This window comes from Struthio camelus, chromosome 6 (assembly GCF_040807025.1).
Source record: "Struthio camelus isolate bStrCam1 chromosome 6, bStrCam1.hap1, whole genome shotgun sequence".
Classification (NCBI taxonomy): Eukaryota; Metazoa; Chordata; class Aves; order Struthioniformes; family Struthionidae; genus Struthio; species Struthio camelus.
This window is the reverse complement of record NC_090947.1, coordinates 2036481-2056673: the sequence shown is the minus strand read 5'-3', so window position 1 is coordinate 2056673 and position 20193 is coordinate 2036481. Positions and strand designations below refer to the sequence as shown.

At 41.7% G+C, this 20193-nt stretch overlaps 2 protein-coding genes across 6 annotated transcripts in view; both read left to right on the top strand.

Annotated features, from left to right (window-relative positions):
* The window catches only part of LOC104148574 (UDP-glucuronosyltransferase 1A1), a 36308-nt gene extending 16361 nt beyond the window's left edge, over positions 1–19947 (top strand). The window contains exons 1-5 of one of the 5 annotated variants that reach the window (XM_009681813.2): positions 4–844; positions 15845–15976; positions 16243–16330; positions 17168–17387; positions 18884–19947. In XM_009681813.2, the coding sequence (XP_009680108.1) occupies positions 8–844; positions 15845–15976; positions 16243–16330; positions 17168–17387; positions 18884–19181 (1575 nt within the window). In that variant the 5' untranslated portion in view covers positions 4–7 and the 3' untranslated portion in view covers positions 19182–19947. Of the gene's footprint in view, positions 1–3; positions 845–4244; positions 5171–6463; positions 7492–12257; positions 13206–15844; positions 15977–16242; positions 16331–17167; positions 17388–18883 lie in introns of those variants that run through there. The other 4 variants (XM_068947720.1, XM_009681809.2, XM_009681810.2 and 1 more) reach the window with 4 other exon arrangements.
* LOC104148575 (UDP-glucuronosyltransferase 1A1-like) lies at positions 7537–12171 on the top strand. The gene is made up of 2 exons (XM_009681814.2): positions 7537–7977; positions 10195–12171. Exons 1-2 carry the CDS (start codon positions 7934–7936, stop codon positions 10880–10882), a joined length of 732 nt encoding a protein of 243 aa, XP_009680109.2. The 5' UTR covers positions 7537–7933; the 3' UTR covers positions 10883–12171.
* Positions 19948–20193: the final 246 nt, after the last annotated feature.

Genomic DNA, 20193 nt, shown 5'->3' with positions numbered 1-20193 from the left:
TCACGACATGTTGGCTGTGGTGCTGCTCCCCTTCTTGTGCTGTCTAAGCTCTGCTGCTGCAGGGAAACTGCTGGTGATACCAATGGAGGGTAGTCACTGGCTGAGTATGAAGGCAGTGCTGGCTGAGCTGAGCAAGAGGGGGCATGAAATAGTTGTCATTGCACCAGAAAGCAGAATGCTCGTAGATTCTTCAGCGATGTACACACTGAAAACGTATCCTGTACCTTTCAAAAGGGAAGACTTTCAAGATCTTTTGCGCTCATTTGGTATGGACACTTTTAGTGAAAAGTCTTTTCTGTTCAGATTTTTGGACATTTGGAAGGGTTTTAAAAAGAGCTCTGCCATGTTTAAAGCCACCTGCGAATCCTTGCTGTACAACAAAGAACTGATAAAATATATTGAAGAAAGCAAGTTTGATGCTGTCTTTACAGATCCTATGACACCCTGTGGACAGATAATTGCTTTGCACTTTTCTATCCCTACTGTTTTCTTCTTGCGCGGCATCCCTTGTGCTGTAGACATTCATGCTGCTCAGAGTCCGGACCCACCATCTTATGTCCCACGATTGTTCTCACTCAATACAGACCATATGACATTTCCTCAGAGAGTGAAGAACGTGCTGATAAGCATTTCGGAGTTTTTCCTTTGCAGTATTGTCTTTTCGCCATTTGAGAGTCTGGCTTCAGACTTTCTCCAAAAGCCAATGACAGTTACGCAGCTTTTAAGTCATGGATCCATTTGGCTGAAGAGAACTGATTTTGTCTTTGACTATCCCATGCCTGTGATGCCCAATATGATTTTCATTGGAGGCATAAACTGTGGACAGAAGAAGCCACTATCTCAGGTCAGTGACTATATGGGAAAGACTGTAACAGGGGAAAAATTCAGGCAGTCAAATGCCTGCGTGATCTGGGTGACATGTAATGGCATATTTGATGTGGGCATTATTTACCTAGGGAATCTCTTTTTAGTAATTGCTACTGTGGATGGTCTTATTCAAGTATCAATTTATTAAGAAAAAAAGTATTTAACTTGGCAGCGGATTAAACTAATTTAGCATAAGGCACTCATGGTATATTTGTGAACCACTGCACAGAAAGTTAGATGAGAGAAGCCACTTCACATTACATTCACCCCATGCCTTATAAATTAAATTAACAAGCCCTCCTAGCAAAAGGTAGGCTCGGATCTACATGACACACAGAGTGGTATAATTGACCAGCAGAACAAGATGTAACTCCACCTCCTCGTCTTGGTTCTGCCTGACACAGTGATTTTGTTCTGGGAGAGGATCGCATGCTACACTGTACTTAGTTCCTGCTGAAGTCAGGTACACAAACATCACTTGCTCACTTAATGCAAAAAGGTGGCTTGTAACAGCTCTTCCAAAAAACCTTTATCCCACAAAAGAGAATTGTTTTCAAGAACATAAGCTGCTCATCCATTCAGAACAGTAACTCACTGGGTTATGTGCAATATCGTCATTTTATGTCTTCTATAACAGCAGTATTGTATATGAGTGGAAGGCTAATACTGGTGAAATGGTTTTGGGCTAAGCACAGCTTCTATTGCAAGAACTAGACAGCTGAATTCCAAACTGAAGTCTTTTTGGAGACATCCAGTTCAGATACGGAAATATACTGATGGGTGGCTGCTTGGGTATCTGGTCTAAAAAGGCATTTCCTTCCTTGTGCTTATACTCTTGCACGGTTCAGCCATGCTCTCCAGTGAATGTTGTGGGATCTTCAATGCTGCTAGCTTGTTGCTCCTCATGATGCACGTTAGCTTGTTGCTGCATGTGAGATATGTGAGCTTGTTGCTGCATGTGATGTAAGTAGAACAGCCTTGTGCTGCAAAGCCTGAGGATAGCGGGAAAAGGTTAGACAAGAGGAGGTAGCTGTCATCATTAGCTGCTGAATCTGTAGTTAGCGTGATCCAGCAGTTTCAGAACAGAGCAGTAAATCACATTTTAAGGATAAAGTGCTATCCTTTGTGAATGCTACTTAAAATCAGGCAAGCTCTTCTCTACTCTCTTTTCACCTAGCAGCTTCCTCTGAGTCCTAGGGAATGGATTCCTCTGTGTCCTACAGTCTGTCACCAGCTCTACTCTTCTCCCGCATTCACAGGCCTTTGTGAACATGAATGAAGGAGGCCTCACAACAAAACGGACTGGCATTTTACAATGGTGTCGCACCTTCCCTCGAGTCATCCTTAACTGCTCTGAGGGCATTGCCGTACTCCTCCCAGTACTTCGTCTGATGATACCCATTGAAAGTCCTGACTATTTCTGTGGAGCTTGCTAGTGTTCAAATTGCTTTCAATCTGCCCCGGACATGCCTACTTTTACCAGGGTAGTGCCTTTTCCTATCTGTTCTATCCATCAGGGCTGCTGAATGCATCCTTCAGGGACAAACCCAGGACAATCCTGTGGGCAAGCAGTGAGACCAGTTTGGCCTACAGGTGAGCCCCTGTGACAGCTGTGAGTTAAAATCAGACTCTCCTCTGAGGACAAAGCTCACTCTCATTCTGATCTTGCTCAGGAGCTAAAGATCATAGTCCAGCAGCAATATTTATTACAGGAATACCAATTCTTTATGCAACCTTCAGCAGTGCTTCCAGGCCCGACTTCTTTATTTGTTCTCTTCCTACTATGCCTGTGCATCACAGAATTACATTTAATGGCCAAATGTAGTTCTGCAAATACTTGTTAAATGCTGAGACATGGACTCTTACTTTTAGTTTTTCATCTGAAGCAAAAACACCGCCACTTACCATTTAAAATCAATTCCTGCCCGGAAAACAACAGGACTGTTGTTGGCTACTTCTATGCGGTCTTTCTTGTACTTAGTGAGGTACAAGGGGAATGGAATGGCTTTTCCTTCTTACTGCTCCTGGAAGACTGCAATGCTCCAGGGAAGCACAGAGAGATAGGATAGGATGAGAATGAAGCAGCGACTGTCATGCATGACAGCACAAATAACAGTAGTTTTCCTTTGCTCATGCAAGCCTCTGTGGCAGTGATGCTTCTTGTAATACATTGGTAGCTGGTTTTCCATCTGGCCCCAGTGCTGAGCTGTATGTAAATCACAGAGCCCCCTCCTTAGGATTTGCACAGATGTTGTCCTGTACAGCAGCAGTATTTTATCATTTGATTTCAGCATAAACCTGATGAGCGTTTCAGAGTAACTGTAAAATTCTTTTCTCAAAACATTTCTGCTGATAGTGGTGTTAGTCAAGGAAGGAAGTACGGAAGGAGAGAGAGAGAAAGAGAAAGAGAGAAAGAGAGAAAGGAAGAAGGAAAGAAAGGGAGAAAACAACTCTGAACCTTCATTAACAAGTCAGGAAATGCTGTATTTCATATTGCGAGTCCTCCCCCCCTCTCCCCTTCTTTACGGCTGGCTAAGAAACTGGCAGCCTTGGAGCCAGACATGCTTTTAATGTAGCTTGTTCATGTGTATCATGTATTGCAGTTCAGAAGGCCAGATATATCAAGTTTAAAAGCGAGGAATTCACAGAAAACACCAGACTCTCAGTCTGATCAAAAGCTTCCTCTATTTGGGAGTATTAAGGCAAACTACCTTGGCATCTGCAACACCTTCTCAGCAAAATTAGCTACAGACTGTTTCTTTATGGCAAGTTCCTGCTCGTTCTCTAGGAGAGTAACTTCTTGGACTATATCTCCTATCATCTTCTGACGAATCCAATCCTAATATATCATTTAATTTCAGCTCTGTGACTAACATGCTAAAATATCAATAGTACTAATATTTTCAAGAGAAGTAACCCTTGCTCCCCTCAAATATAATATCTGTGAAAATAATGGCCACATCTTGTTCCAGCAAATCATAATAACCTCTTCACTGGCTGGAGAATTTAACACAATGCCTTAGCTATTGCTCGTGTTAAAACATAGTGTGTAAGAAATACAGCATGAACAACAGGTGTTTTAATACAGGCTTTCAGCAAGCCCAGTTACTTCCAAGTGCCAGACTTGGACTTTTGTTTTAATAAAATCGAATTTTATTTTCAAACTGACATCTGGCATACTTTTAAAAACAGTAGAGTGAAACAATCAGAAAGGACCCACTCCAAGGGAGCACCAGATGCTAAGCTCGGTTCTGCCCCACCCAATTTCATTTATCACGTTCCTTAAATTTTCATCAGTGACTTGAATGATTACTAGTAACTGGTTTTACGGGAAAAGCTGGATCGTTAAGCGGGAATGTGAGAATGTGGCAAAGGACTGTGGGTTTACATAAAATCTGTTAGCTCAGGGCAGAGGACCAGACTTTGGATGTCTAGGAACATGGCTCTTGTGAGTGAACACAGTTACCTAGTTTCTGTAGGGTTCTTTGCTTTCCTGTCTCTGTTTTGCTTGACTGATGGTGGAAAGCTGTTGGTGGTGCCAATGGACGGGAGTCACTGGCTCAGCATGCAGTCAGTGTTGGAGGCGCTCAGCCAGAAACAGCACAAAATTGTCGTTGTTGCACCAGAAGTAAATTTGAACGTGAAGGCATCTGAATACTACACTCTGAAGACATATCCAGTGCCTTTAACTACGGAAGAGCTGGGAGCAAGCATGCATTCATTTGCTAATGATCTTTTTGAGAGAAGACCTTTTCTCCAGAGAATCACTACTCTGTATGAAAAAGTTCAAGTCATCTCTGATCTCTACTTCTCCTCCTGTACCAATTTACTGCACAATAAGGATCTGATGCAATATCTTGAAGGGATTAAGTTTGATGCTGTTCTCACAGATCCTGTCGTACCATGTGGACAAATAATGGCTCTGCATCTCTCTATCCCATCTATTTTCTTTTTACGAGGACTCCCTTGCAGTTTTGATTTGCAGGCTGCTCAGTGTCCAGACCCTCCTTCTTATGTCCCAAGAACATTTACAGACAACTCAGACCACATGACATTTATCCAGCGAGTGGAAAACTTATTTCTCAAGTCATCAGAATCCTTTCTTTGCAACTTTGCTTATTTGCCGTTTGAACATCTGGCCTCAGATTTTCTTCACAGACCAATAACAATGAAGGAGCTTTTGAGTCACGGATCCATTTGGCTTAAAAGAATGGATTTTGTTTTCGAGTATCCCATGCCAGTGATGCCCAACATAGTTTTTATTGGAGGTATAAACTGTGGACAGAGAAAGCCATTATCTCAGGTCAGTAATTTCCTTAATAAAATATATGAAAGTTTGAAGGAAAAATGCCGCTTGCAATCACCTTGCTATATGCTCTGTATGTGTATAATTATATTCATTGGTTCGTGGGATTTACATGTGCAGCAAGGTGTAGTTTAATGATGAAGAAAATAGGTGAGACACTAACTTGATTTCAGTTCTCTCCCATTATTGCAGGGACTCTTCTGCAGTATTAGCAGGATCTAATTGTTTTTGCTTAGACGATGTAGGAGTAGTTGTTGTTTATCACAGCACTCTGACTAACAAGGCACAAAGCCACCAGTGAGGGTGGTCTGTGGGTTAGTAGCAGGGGCCACGGCTATCATTACCTCAAACTATTTATATTTTACTGTCAAACTGGTTTTTAGAAAAAAACCCAATTTTTTCAGTTCACAGAGCATCTTTTCGTAATTTAGACATAAAGTATCATAATGTTTCAAACTGACAGGTAGTGTTCTCATTGTTCTGTCAGCTCAGGCTCAATGCCTTCCCAGCATTGATTCCTGTTGCAATTTTCTGTAAGACTATTGGAAGATTTCTGCAGCTGCTAGCCAGCACCAAGCCAGATGCAACAGCTTACATTGTCTTCTGAAAAGGTTGCCTAAAATAGACTCTATCTAGAGCTGGAGTAGACCAGTAAAGGTCCATTAAAAAAAATCTGATGTATACTAGCAATCTCCGTGGTAACTTCTTGTATTGTCCACAATACTTATGGGCAATCGTTTTTATCATCAATTTTTATAATTTTTTATAATATTTGCAGGTTGTCTGCAAATCCTGGCCTATGCATTAGTGTCGTTGGCTTTCATGCCTTGGGAGCATTTTCTTCCCAGGCTGATCCAGAAAGGTTTTTATGAGTTGTTAATCCTATTTTGAATAGATCTGGCAAAAATCATGCTCTTAGCCTCCCCTCTTCCAGCCTCTATCTCTTCCTCCCAAAAAAAGGCCTTTCAGTGAAATGAACTTTAGCTGTTTTCCATTTTTTCATTAGACAGTCAAAATGTAAAAAAAAAAAAAAAACCCAGCCCATTTCCCATAGCAAGAGTTAATATTTTTCTATTGTTTTATAAACAAAATGATTTACAAGGGCAGGAAGGGAGGAACTGATTTATTTACTAAATACCCTTAGTTGGAAAAAGAGTGATTTGTTAATCAGCACATTTTAGGGGAGCCACTTGATGAAGGATCTTCTAATTTCCTTAAACTGTAGCATTCATCCAATAGAAAGAGTTGGGAGTTATCTAGTATAGCTGCTGTTCTAATTACAGCCATGCTGTATGCTGAACTTTAATATCTCTTACTCTGTCTTTTGCCACATCAGTGGTTATACATTTACTGCAGCAAATTAGTCCAAAGATCAGTAGTTAAAAGGGTAGCACAGATAGCTTAAAAGCGTGGAGCTTATATTCTTTCTGTGCCGCTGTCACAAGATTTCTGCAGGAATGGCTCTGATGCTTAACTCTCATGCACACATCACAGTGGCGCTAGTTCTGTTCCTGTCCATGCTCAGTTTGGCTGCTGGTGGAAAACTGCTGGTGGTGCCGGTAGATGGAAGTCATTGGCTCAGCATGCTGGAAGTGTTGGATGGTCTCAAGCAGAAAGGACATGAAATAACCGTCGTTGCACCTCAAATAAGCTTACATATAAAGCCTTCAGAGAATTTTATTACCAAAATGTACCCCGTACCTTTCACACAGGAAGAGCTGCGTGAACGTTTCCATTCTTTCTCACAGGGAACATTTGAAGAAGGATCTTTTCTGGAAAGATTTGTTAAAACATTCCAAAGAACCAGAGGACTCTCTGCCCTGTACCTGTCTGCCTGTACACACTTACTATACAACAAAGAGCTTATCAGATATCTTGAGGAGAGCAAATTCGATGCTGTCTTTACAGATCCCTTTCTACCCTGTGGGCAGATACTGGCAGAGCATCTTTCACTCCCTTCTGTGTTTTTCTTAAGGAGAATACCATGTGGTTTAGAACTTGAAGCCACTCAGTGTCCTAATCCACCTTCTTATGTCCCTGCGCTAGCTACAGGCAATACAGACCGTATGACCTTTCTTCAGCGCATGAAAAATCTCATTTTTGACTTACCACGTTTTTTTATCTGTGATTTTGTTTATCAACCGTATGCGACTCTGGCTTCCGAGTTCCTTCAGCGGGGCGTGACTGTGTCACAGCTCTTAAGCCAGGCATCCATTTGGCTCATGAAATTAGATTTTGTGCTTGAATATCCGAGACCGTTGATGCCTAACATGATTATAATTGGAGGAGTAAATTGCGCTCACAAGAGGCTTCCTCAGGTGGGTCATGTTCTGTTTTTTCTGGTTTTTGTAAGCGTCTATGTTCACTAGGGCACTTTATATCACAGATTTTCTTAGAGAGGCATTTTTAACTGAGTGATAGTAAAGGATTTCAAACTGATTTTCTTGTCCTTTGCCAAGAAGTTCCAGTTCTCATTTCAGTGACGGCATCAGTGTATTCATATAACTATCTATTTATCTTTCTGTCTATCTAAAGGTCCTTTCCAGATTCAACTGTTCTGTGATTCTGTGATTCCCCATTACAGTGAGATATTTTCCCGTTTATCACTGGAACGAAAAAATGCACAAAGTTACCGCAACTAACTCACTGTAAGGCACATGAGAATGTCTTCTGTACATCTCCTTCAGTTTTTGATCTTTTAATATCACCTCATTGTATCAACTAGAGATATAATTTTGCTTAATCGGGCCTCAGAGTGGAATGACGTTGCTTTACCTTTTTTTCGGACGAATGAGAGAATCCAGGTAAGTGTGAAGTTTGAAACTCTTTCCCCTTTACTGCAGATTCCTTAGGTGGTACAGTCCTTCTTGCTGTCTAGAGAATGGCCTCTGAGAATTGTTTTTCTTAATACACGACACAGAGAGCTTCCTATCAAATAAGTTTTTTTGGATACACTTAGTATTAACCTTGTGATATGCTTATCAAGCCACGGTACTTTTGGCTAAGCTAGACATTGCATGAATGAGGTTTTCCATCACTTCTACCTGTCCAAGCAAATCTCTTCACGGTGCAGCTCAGCATAAAGAGCTGAGCTCTGTTCTTTGTTCAGAGGTCACTTGGATCAGGCGTACTTGGCTAAGGATATAAAAAGTTTCTCTTCTCTATTCCGCAGTTGCTGCTTGTTCAGCTACCATTCCTATAGTTTGTTTTGGAAAGGTCCAACTTCCTGTCTGTGAGTCAAGAGGTCACCAGCTTCCTAATTTCTTTCCAACCTGATGGTCAAGGAAACTGAATTCTGGCTAGCCTGCTCATTATTTTTTCTCGTAGTAGGAATTAAAGATTGTTTACTGGGTCATCTTCTGCAAGAGCCGTCATAGCTTGTCAGACCAAAGGAGCAGCTAGCCCAGTGTCTTGTCTTAGGCAATTGTCAGCAGGAGATACACAGAAAGGTGTTCTAAAACAGGGCAAGGACATAGTGATGGTTCCCCAAAATGTTCTCCCGGTTTCCGATGCTGTGGCACATAAGTGGTATTGTTACACTTAACCCTTGATAGACTTTTTACTTTTATTCCAGTTTATCTAATTGCGTTTGTAAGCTTGCAAACTTTTGACATCCAGACTACCCCACCTTTTCCCATTCCATGAAATATGACTTAATGGCAGATGCAGTCTGCTTGGTCAGGCACTTCTTTTAAGCACAAACTGCGGAGATCTGTTTTTCTAGGTTTATCTTAAAAGTTTTCCTGTCTATGCATGTTCTCCCAATCTAAGAACGCTTTTTGTCTATAGGCAGCTATTTCATTCACCCATCTTTCCCCTGGAACTCATTTGGTGCAACTTCAGCCCAGATTCTCAAGAATAATTAGGCACGTAAATCCCATTCAAGTCAACATGATTTGGATATATAAATGAGTCCTTGGAGTGGGACTTTTTTCAAAACTAGATCAGGTCAGCAAGTCTTGAAAATGTCAGAGATGAAAAGCTTCCAAATGTTCCAACTGAATCTCCCATGCTGCAATTTGTGGCCATGGCCCCTTGATATATCAGTTGCTGCTACCCAGAAGAGCTTGGCTCCATCATCTTTGTTACTCCCCTTCAGGTAGTTGTTGGCTGCTGGAGAGTATTGTAGAGAACAAGACTTTCAATGTGGATATTTTTCTGTGCGGTGCCTTCAGACTCTTAGTACAGCACACGCAAAAGCAGCTTGGAAGCTCCGTCTTCCCCTTTGTCTGGTAATCACAGGGCAGAAGTGTGGACTTCCTGTTGGCTGATACCACAGGCAAGCACTTTTGGCTTCTTTTAAAAAGTAGCTATTTTTTAAGAACTTTAAAAAAGAAGTTTGGCCCACAGCCACTCAGCTATGATCTCGTATAGCCCCTCTTGAGCAAGAACTGCAAATTCTGCCGCATCATCAGCTACACAGAAAGGTATTTGGATAGTGCGTTATCCAAACTCCAGTGACCGCACTGTTTTGAATGCTGGCTCCTCCTCATATTTTGGAACATGCTATGTGACCTCCAGGAACCTTTCTTAGCAAAGATCTAAGAGAGAAAATTGGGGATTTGGGTCTTTCATGTCAACAGCACAATGGCAGTTCTTCTGAGCGTTATTCTTCTTTATAATAAACTCTCTGGAGCACCTTAGTAGTGGTGAAAGTTGTGAAGTGGCACTCCTGACTTGAATCTGGCACAGTACAGTCAAGTGCACAGTGACTCACTTCAAACAACCCTAACACAGAAAAATCCCTTTATACATAGCTGCTACCTCTCCTAATGTACCTTGCTAATTGTGCTGAATCACCAAAGATAACTTAAATACTTATTGCTTCAACCCTCTCGATAGCATTTAAAATGTGATCTTTGAACTCCAACATCCTGTCTTAGCAAACATTACTTGTAGAGGTAAAGGTTAAAGATTATGAAGTTAAAAATGAGGTACTACCAGTTTTTGCTTTCATATACTGCTTGGAAAAAGTACGAAGGAGCAATTCTTTTTTCCCTTCTTTCTTTTCTTGTCAACAGCTTCATGACAGCTATGTGGGGGTATCAAATAAATACTGGCCTTGTTCTTCTTCTGTTTTTCTGGAGTTTGGCAGAAGCTGGAAAGCTCTTGGTTGTGCCTCAAGATGGAAGTCACTGGCTGAGCACGCGTGTGGTTGTGGATAAACTCTGGGAAAGGGGACATAATATTGTTGCAGTAATTCCGGAAGCTTCTTTGCTCATGAAAAGCTCAGAAAATTTCATCATCAAAACATACACTGTGCCTTACACACAGGAATCTTTGGATAGATATTACCATTCCATTGGTAAAGATTGTTTTTTTAGCCCTCCCCTTCTAGAAAAAATTACAATTACTCTCAAAAATGTATCAGAAATGACCACCATGTTCTCTTCTACCTGTCGACATCTTTTATATGATGAAGAGCTAATGAAATACCTGCAGGATAGCAACTTTGATGCCATTATGATGGATGCTGTGTGGCCCTGTGGACCAATTATTGCTGAATTTCTCTCTTTCCCTTCAGTGTACTTCATGCGCGGTCTTCCATGTGGCTTAAACTACAGAGCTGCCCAGTGTCCTAATCCTTTTTCTTATGGGTCAAGACTTTTCACGTCCAGCTCAGATTACATGACGTTTACAGAGTGTGTGAAGAACCTCCTGGTTGGTTTTTCAGAGCATTTACTTTGCTATCTGTACAGCAAAGTATAGTATAGTATAGCAAAGTATAGTATAGTACTGTACAGTTCTCTTCAAAATATGAGAACTTGGCATCTGAGTTTCTTCACAGAGATGTAACAATACTGGAACTGTTTAGCACAGCATCCATTTGGCTGATGAGGTATGACTTTGTTTTTGAGTATCCACGCCCAATAATGCTGAGTATGGTCTATGTTGGAGGCATCAACTGTAAAGCAGAAGAAACCATTACCAAAGGTTAGTCATTGTTTTGGTAGAGAGTATTACAGCATTTTTAGAGCTTATTTAATAGCGTTGCTTTTTTAAGTCCTGCCTATGGTAGTATTTGTGTTTGAGGCAATATGTGATTGAATGTGTTGCATTGTAAGCAGCTGAAAGGTTTCTGCCAAGAAGAGCTTGGGTTAAGTTGTGTCATCGCCCATGCCTAGGTACAGCCTAGCTAGGCGAGAACATATTAGACATTCATGCCATATGTGCTATATCTAGATAAATGGCAAAAAAATTGAAGTCATTAGATTTAATATCCCAAACAGTTGTGGAATATTGGATAATTTCAGGAAACTTAATTGGACAAAAAATGGAAATTTAGGACAAACTCTGTATATATACCCAGGCATTTATAGCATGCCATAGAGACTGATGATGCAGATGAATACCCCAAAACTTAGCAAGGTACGTAATAAAACACAGTAAAGGGAGCTGGTTTTCCTCTGAGTTTGTGTAAGTAGTAGTGGAAGATAGCATACATGACTGGAAAAAGAAGCCTTCATCTGGTCTCACTGTTTGACTTGTTTAGATCTGGCTGTTTAAATAGTGCAGATGTCAGTCATTGATACTGCTTTTCAGGCCAAAGAACTGTTGCAACAGCAGAAGTTATTGTTAAGATTGCATTGCATTAACTGCTGATCTTAGGGCTTGTGCTCTGATATCTGCTATAATATAGAAAGAAAGCTGAAGATAAACCATATCAACCCATAGCATATCAAATCTCTGCCAGTTGTTACTTCTTGTTTAAACTAACTAATATAATCCAAAGGTCAGACTTCTGTTACATGCTTTCTGTCCAATCAACTGAACAGACTCAAGTCAGGAAGTTCATAATTAACTGGATATTAATAAGCTAGTGATTTCTTAGTAAGATGCTACCTTTCATTCATGGCTCTGTTCAGTTTTACAGTGCAACACGTTCCCTACTCCGCCACACCTCTCCCTTGAGCATTTGAATGCCCTAGTGTTAATTCAGCTTTACTCTGCAGTGCCCAGTTGCTTAGAGCCATCACTGGGTGTGCACAGATGAGTAATTCAACTTTTACCCAAATAAAAGTTAAAAATTACCCTTATTTCTTCTCACAAACATCCAGTCCATTCAAAGTTAAACATTTACCTTAGTTACGATCAGAGTGCAAAGTAACACATTCTTTGTCCCTGTAATAGTTTTGCAGTCCTTTAAAACCTTGCTGCTATATTCTGCAGCATGAGGAAAATGGTTTCTTTGGTTCCAGAATTTAATTCCATTGTCGCCTGGGCTGTATTTTTCCTGCTTTCGTGGACCTTTTCTGAAGGGGGAAAGCTTTTGGTTGTACCTATCGATGGCAGTCATTGGCTCAGCATGCGCTCAGTTGTGGAACAGCTCAGACAGAGAGGACATGAAATAGTGGTTCTTGCACCAGAGATAAATTTGCGGATAGATTCATCGGCACATTACACCACAAAAACATACTCTGTGTCCTACAGCAAGGAGTATGTTGAGGCAGAATTTAAAAAGCTGGGCTATGAGATTTTCACACCTCAACCCTTCTTGGAAAAATTGGCAAAAATGGCAAATATTACAACAATGTTTTTTGATTCTTGCAGACGGCTTCTGGCTGACAAACAGCTGATCAAATACCTTGAAGCAAGCGCATTTGATGCTGTCTTTATGGATCCTTTTTTCCCATGTGGACAGATAGTGGCTGAACATCTATCCATACCTTCTGTGTATCTCTTACGTGGCCTTCCATGCAGCTTAGACTTCCATGCTACCCTCTGTCCAAGTCCTCCTTCTTACATTCCCAGGTTCTTCACACGCTATACAGATCGCATGACATTTCTCCAGCGTGTGCACAATCTCATAGTTAGCTTGAGCAATTCTCTGGTTTGCTTTTTTCTTTACTCACCGTATGATCATTTGATCAAAGAATTCCTCCAGCAAGAGGCAACATTGCCGGAACTGTTAAGTCATGCATCCATTTGGCTCATGAAATATGATTTTGTGTTTGAGTACTCCAGACCTGTAATGCCCAATATGGTTTTAGTTGGAGGCATAAGCTGCACTCGGGAAAAATCATTATCACAGGTTAGTTACTTTTTGTTCTATTCAGAAATGACTGCACTGTTTGCTTCCACCATTAGATGGAGCTCAGATCAGTAACAAGTGATAGGCGAAAGGGCAAAGTGAAAAGGGTTAAGGAAGCATTTTGCACCTCTTCATCCCCTGTGCAATGAGGAGAAAGTTACTCTATGAAAGATCTTTAGCTTTCCAGACAAGCACCCATGAAAAGCTGTTCGTTTTCTCTTTTCAGTAATTTCATTTTGTATATCTGTTTACAAGACTTACTGGGATAGTTTAGCCTGGAAAGAGAAGGCTCGGGGACATCCTATCAATGTAGATAAATATCTGCAGGGAGGGTATAAAGAGGATGGGGCCAGACTCTTCTCAGTGGTGCCCAGCAGGAGGAAGGGAGGCAGTGGGCACAGGCTGAAACACAGGAATCTGAATCTAGCTGAATCTAAGGAAAAACTGTTTCACTGTGAGGGTAACGGAGCACTGGAACAGGTTGCCCAGAGAGGTGGTGGAGTCTCCATCCCTGGAGGTATTCAAAAGCCGTCTGGACAGGGTATTGGGTAACCAGCTTTAGGTAATCTTGCTTGAGCAAAGGGGTTGGACTAGATGATTTCCAGAGGTCCTTTCCAACCTCGGGGTTGGACTAGATGATTTCCAGAGGTCCTTTCCAACCTCAACCATTCTGTGATTCTGTGACTTGCTGCTAGCCAGGGTAACGCAGCAAACTAAATAATGTTAATCCTCTTCCCTTGAGCAGAGGACAATGTATGAAGGCATTTCAGAGACTGTGGCAGACATGAATGAAATCCTTACCCCACAGTGAAGTAGCAAGTTATTTGCTTCTTTTATGTAAAAAACTCTGTTCCAGATGTGGACTACAAGTTTATTTTGCCTGAACTATGCCAGACATCCCAAATATGGGATGTCTGCTCCTTTCCAGCATGAAATCTGCCTATTTCCTGATGCTTTCTCTCATTTTTCAGTGAGTGTCTACTGCAGATCCTATTTGTGAAGGTGATGTGCTGCACCCACCTGGTTGGATAGGTCTGAATGTTGAGCATTTCTTCCTGCTGAGCAGATACTGGTTAAAATATATATATATATATATATATATATATATATATATATATATGAAAGATTTTAGCAAAACAATCCACATTTCTACAAAGCATAACTGCAGAAAGTTTCATAATGGCGGTGGGAGGCATTTCCGAGCAGGAAGGCAGACCTTGGTACACAAAAACCTTTGAAGAATAGAGTAAAACTAATGTGAGTGGTCCCACAGAAAATAAAGGGGGCTAAATACACCTTGAAACAGCATCCATGGTGTATCTGATCCATTGGAACTTAAAAAAGCAAGTCAGCCACTGACCAAAGAATTTTGTACCAAAAGCACATTTGTAATTCATCTAGGAGTCTGGGGCAGTTTCAAATGTCAGTGGATTTATACTGAATTGAGTCCTGAGTTCCTAAGCAGGTATCTAAAGACTTACAGAGAACTTGTCTTTAGATAAATGTTGCAAAACAGAATTAAGCCCTGAAGTTAGAGTTAGAGCTCACCTGGTTTGCTAATCTGGTTTGCTCACCTGTGAGAGCATCTGTTCCACTGTTCAGGGAGCTGCTATCAGTAAACCTTCAAAGGGTCCTTCTGTTTGGGATCCAGTCTCAAAAAACCGGCCATAGTAGCCTGGTCAGCCATGCAAACATATAACAGAGCATAAATTAAGAGAGTTATCCCTCAGGTTTTGGTTATCCCTCAGACCCTAGACATTGCATTTCAATTTCCAGACTTGCATGAACATTTATTTCATTCTATTGAGATGAAAATATTCATTTTATGTCTGATACACACAGCAATTCCCTCCAGTTTTGTCTTTCCTTACCTGGCTTCACCAAATATTTTTCTGTGGCACAGGATTTTTGTTCCAGTGTTCAGCTGTTTTTATGCTTCATCAGAATCCCTGTGTTCTTGGATTCTAGTGACAGATCTTCCAGTCCATCTTTTATTTAAATCTAACAAACAAAACAGTTCATAAAACTGGCAGCAGTTCAATATTATCATACTCAAGGCAGACCCCATAAATGCAGATATTAAAAGGTAAAGAACTACTCTCAGAACACATTTTGTTGTTGGTTTGTTTGTTTTAATTCTCTCTTGCAACTTCAGGTCTGAAAAGAAGAATGTCAGCTCTAAATCCAGCTCATCTGACATGCAATAAATGTCAAAATAAAACACAATGTATTTACCTAGAGGCTGGTTGCTAGGCAAAGTGTGATGATGAATAGCTCTGTTTAATTGGTCTTTTTCAATTCATCTTTTTTAATTCCTCTTTTAATTTGCACAGAAATTAAAGACTTTGAACAGGCAAGGTTTGCTACATGAGTGTTTTTAGCAAACTTTTTCTCATGTCCATACTGATTTTTGCTTACAGCCCCAATTCTGCAGACATTCACCAGCTTAACTTCACTCATTCGCTTGTCCTAATTGTTTCTCTGGGACTCATATAGATAAATAACTATCTTGATCAAAATTTTAGTTATGTTGCCTGTTCATTTTATTACCTTTCCAGATAGTTAGGTGGAAGCACAACCAAAATTACGGCTTATGACATGGGAAGGATTTTGACTGAGGATGTTCTTTGTGTTTGCAGGAATTCGAAGCCATTGTGAATGCCTCTGGAGAACATGGCATTGTGGTCTTCTCTCTGGGCTCCATGGTCTCTGAGATTCCAATGAAGAAAGCCATAGAAATCACAGAAGCCTTGGGAACAATCCCTCAGACGGTACAGTTTTCCTCTCCTCCTTCCAGCACAGCAATATCAGCACTGTATTCAAATAATGGTGTCTTTGGCTCCCAGCGTGCCCAGTCTTCCCTTCTTTCTCCTGCTCCCCCTGGCAGAGTGAAATGTCATCCCTGCTACTCTGCACAATTGTTAAAGACACAGGCTTTGTGCATCGCTGACATTTCAGTTGTGTTTTACAAAACCCATGGAGCAGCAGCAAGAGGTCGGTTGCTGAGAATTAACCTTGTGTTTTTTTCTCCTGAAAGGTTCTCTGGCGTTATACGGGACAGGCGCCCCCCAACCTGCCAAAGAACGTAAAGCTAGTCAAATGGCTGCCGCAGAATGATCTTCTAGGTGGGTCTAAGACACCTTAGGTGATCTGTACATAATTCAGCATGCTTCTTTTAATCTGATAAGGTAGTTGTAAGGCACCATTACCATTATCTGCACTGACTCCTTGCATCAACAGTGGGTCACAGGACTTCCATATAGCCACTACTGTTTGAACCAGAGCCTGTCTTTTAGAAACTCATCTGGTTGCAATTTCAAAATTGCTCAATTATAGAACAATACTGGAAAAGTGTTCCAACACTTGATTATGCTCACTGTCAAAAAGCTGGGTCTTTATTTCTAACTATCTAGCCTCAACACCCAACCATGGGTTGTTGCCATGCTGTTCTCTACTGAACTGAAGAGGGAATTTAAGTTCCTCGAGTTAGTGTTGCCAGGCAGATCCTTGTGTTTTTAAAGTGGTGATGTTGCAGATGATATTGCCAGGAGCGCCTCTGTTGGTTAGAGAACGGGGAGAAAGTGACAGGACTCGGCTGTGGGAGAGCTGCAAAACCAGTGAATGGAAAGACGTGATAAAAACACAACCAGTGGTAACATCCCCTTTGACTTCACTTGGGCTGTGATTTCATCCTACGCTGTGAGAAGCTTTAGAGGATTATCCAAGGCTTTCCAGCGACAACTAAAACCAAAAAGGAACTCTACAATCGATGGTTCATTCAATACCCTGTAATGCCCCGTTCTTTGCAGCCCTAAGTCTGTCAATAAGTAATGACCCATATGCAAGTCCAGAGTTCTTGGTTAATACCTACCAATGCTATTTCTGTGCAACTTTCTCCTCAGGGATATGTTATTGTGACTTAACAAATCAAATGGCTAAGCAAGTCTTTCTTCCCTCCACAGCTCACCCTAAGACTCGTGCCTTTATTACCCATGGAGGCTCGCATGGTGTTTACGAGGGCATATGCAACGCCATGCCAATGGTACTAATGCCTTTATTTGGAGACCAGATGGACAACGCCAAGCGTATCGAGTCACGGGGAGCGGGACTGATACTGAATATACTTGAAATGACTTCGAAGGACATATCCGATGCCCTGCATGCAGTTATTAATGATAAAAAGTCAGTAATAGAAATACAGCCTTTTCCTTCTACTGTTGACTACACCAGCACTCTTGCTTCCCATTTAACAGAACACTAATCATTCTCCTTCTTATATCAAAGGTGTTTCATCACTGAGAAGCCAGTGCACGCCCTGGGTTAGCCTCATCCTCACTGCCTGGTATCATAAGCATTAGGGGATGAAAACTGGCTGATCTGAGAGGATGCAGGTATCAGAGCAAATAGGGTATAAATGCAGTGGAAGAAATCAGGTTGACAAGAGATACATTGTATGATTAAAGCCAAATTTTCCAGCCAGTGACGCAGAGGGCTTTGACACAATGCAGTGGGAAAGGCAAGCAGTGAAGGGAGATGTGGCAAACTGTGCTTTTGTTCCCCAAATCTGTGGTGAAATGAGTCAGTGGGGAACCTGAAAAGGCTGAAAGGGTCAGTTGCCTCACTCATTTGCTTTGCATGAAGCAACTAACTCCACCTCAGTTCCCCAGCCGGGGCAGTCTGCTTCCTGGGGCTCCCTCTAATCACTTCCCCACCCCAGCTGCCTCTCTTCTGGCTGCCCTGAGGGTCTACCTTACAGGTCAGCCTAAGGCCCCGGATTGCCTCACCTGCTCTCTCAGTCCTCCTGACTGGGTAACGTACTGATAAGCATAGCTAGAGAAGCTGTCTGCATAGCAGCAGGGGGAATGAGACAAGTGGCAGTGCCCCAGAATTGTCCAGAGGCTGGTACTGCATCCAGAGGCATTGCCTTCCAGCTGGCAAGATTTACTAAACATAGCTATTTTCATGAATTTGTTCTACAGAGCAGTTTTCTCAGTCACTTCTTTTTCTCTAGTATTCATAAGGAGCAGTGTTCGTGGTGAGATGCTACCTGGCTCAGCAACGCTGGACAAATCTGGCACAAAGCAGAAGCAATACGCAAGGATATGCTGAGGTGGTGCAAGGAACCACAGTAGACACCATAGTATTGCAATCGGCGTTCTCAGGGGGTTTTAAGGCATCACAGCAAAGGGGAGCTTTAAAACATACCCTCTCCCATTCTCTGTTGTCATTAGGGCCTCTTAGTCATTGGCATCCTCTTCCCTGTCATGTTTTTGAGTAATGGGACGTTTCTACTATTGTTTCCTAACCACTGTTCCTATGACAATAATTTATACATTCTGCTCTTCAGATGGATAGCTTTTCTACATCCAGTCTCACATTTCAGCCAGCTGCCTTCATCCTTCATCCCAGAGATTTTGCTGACAGCTCAAACTAAGCTTTACTACGTCTTTTTTGATATCTTTTCTCACTTATTTGCTATTGGAAACAGCATTTTTGCAGGCCCCTAACCTTGACATTACCCTTCTCTTGGTGGGGGGGGGGGGTGGAACACACGAGGAAGCTCCCTGTGGTCCAGCAGACAACTGACACTACATCCTTTTTTTTTCTAGAGATACACAGCCTTCTCAAACTTTCTAAACACAGAATCATTGGAAACACCTGACTTCTTTTCTTGGCAGGTACAAAGAGAACATCCAACGTCTCTCGGACCTTCACCTTGACAGACCCATCCCCCCTCTGGACCTGGCTGTGCACTGGGTGGAGTTTGTGATGAGGCACAAAGGGGCCCCACACTTGCGACCTGCTGCTCATGAACTCAACTGGATCCAGTACCATTCCCTGGATGTCATCGCCTTCCTCCTGGCTGTGGTGCTTCTCTCCATGTTCATTTCTCTGAAGTGCTGCCTGTTCTGCTGCCGGAGGTGCTTCCGTAAGAAGGGAAGGACAAGCAAACCAACCAAATCAAAGTCCCACTAGCAGACGAAACCAGTGGTGGGGTGGTAAGGCCTCTGCTCCAATACACAAAGATCACAGAACATCCTGAATCTCACTAAAATAATTTGCTAGCTTTCAGTCAAGAAATAATAGCATTTCCTTGAAACAGCCTCCCCGTGGCACTAGTTTAACTTTTTATAATTTTTATCTTTAATCAAGAATCAGTTTTTAAAAATAATTTGTATAGTAGTGCTTCAGTCACGTGGGAAGGTATTGGTAGGAAGACCAGGGCTCCTGGTCTTCCAGGGCTCCTTCCACTTCTTGGTGTACTGAGGACTCATGATGTCTTTTTTTTTTTATAAAACCTCCTACATGCAATGGAGATATACAGGGATTTTATACGACTTTGCTCCAGTGGCTTTAGTAGAAACATTTGCTCTAGCGTAAGAATGTCAGGTTTACCAAGCACTTTGAAAACTTTGTATAGCAGCTATTATAGAAGAGGCAAATGTTATAAATTGACCGCCTGTCGCATAAGCCAAGCCAGACGCACATCTTAAATGAATTTTGCATGTGTTTACAGTACTCTGAACTCAGTCAAGTTTTTTAGTACAGAAGTGGTTGTAAAGCCCCTGCTGTTTCAGCCAGGTTCCCCACCCAGCAGAGTCCTGTATCTGGAGCTGGCCTGTTAGGTGATGGCAACCTTTGCAAGCAATGTTTTAAAAATCCACCTGATTTAATCTTTGTAAGTGATGTTCTGTTAAAGACCCAAGCGCCAGTCCTATAAATAAATCCCCAATACTAACAATTATGGCTTTTATGTTTTTTGACTTGAGAGGTATGGGGGCTGGACATTTGTCTATGATGAAGACAGAGCTGGGGAAGGGGAAGATTCAGTGCAACAGTGTGTGACATCCTCAGTGAAAGCCATCTTAATGCATAAAAGCCAACTCTTGACACTAAAGAACACAGCGTTGTATGTACCCTGAAAGCAAGAAAGCAGGAAAATGCAGAGTCCTCTGAATGCAAACACATATTTGGGTATTGTAAGGAT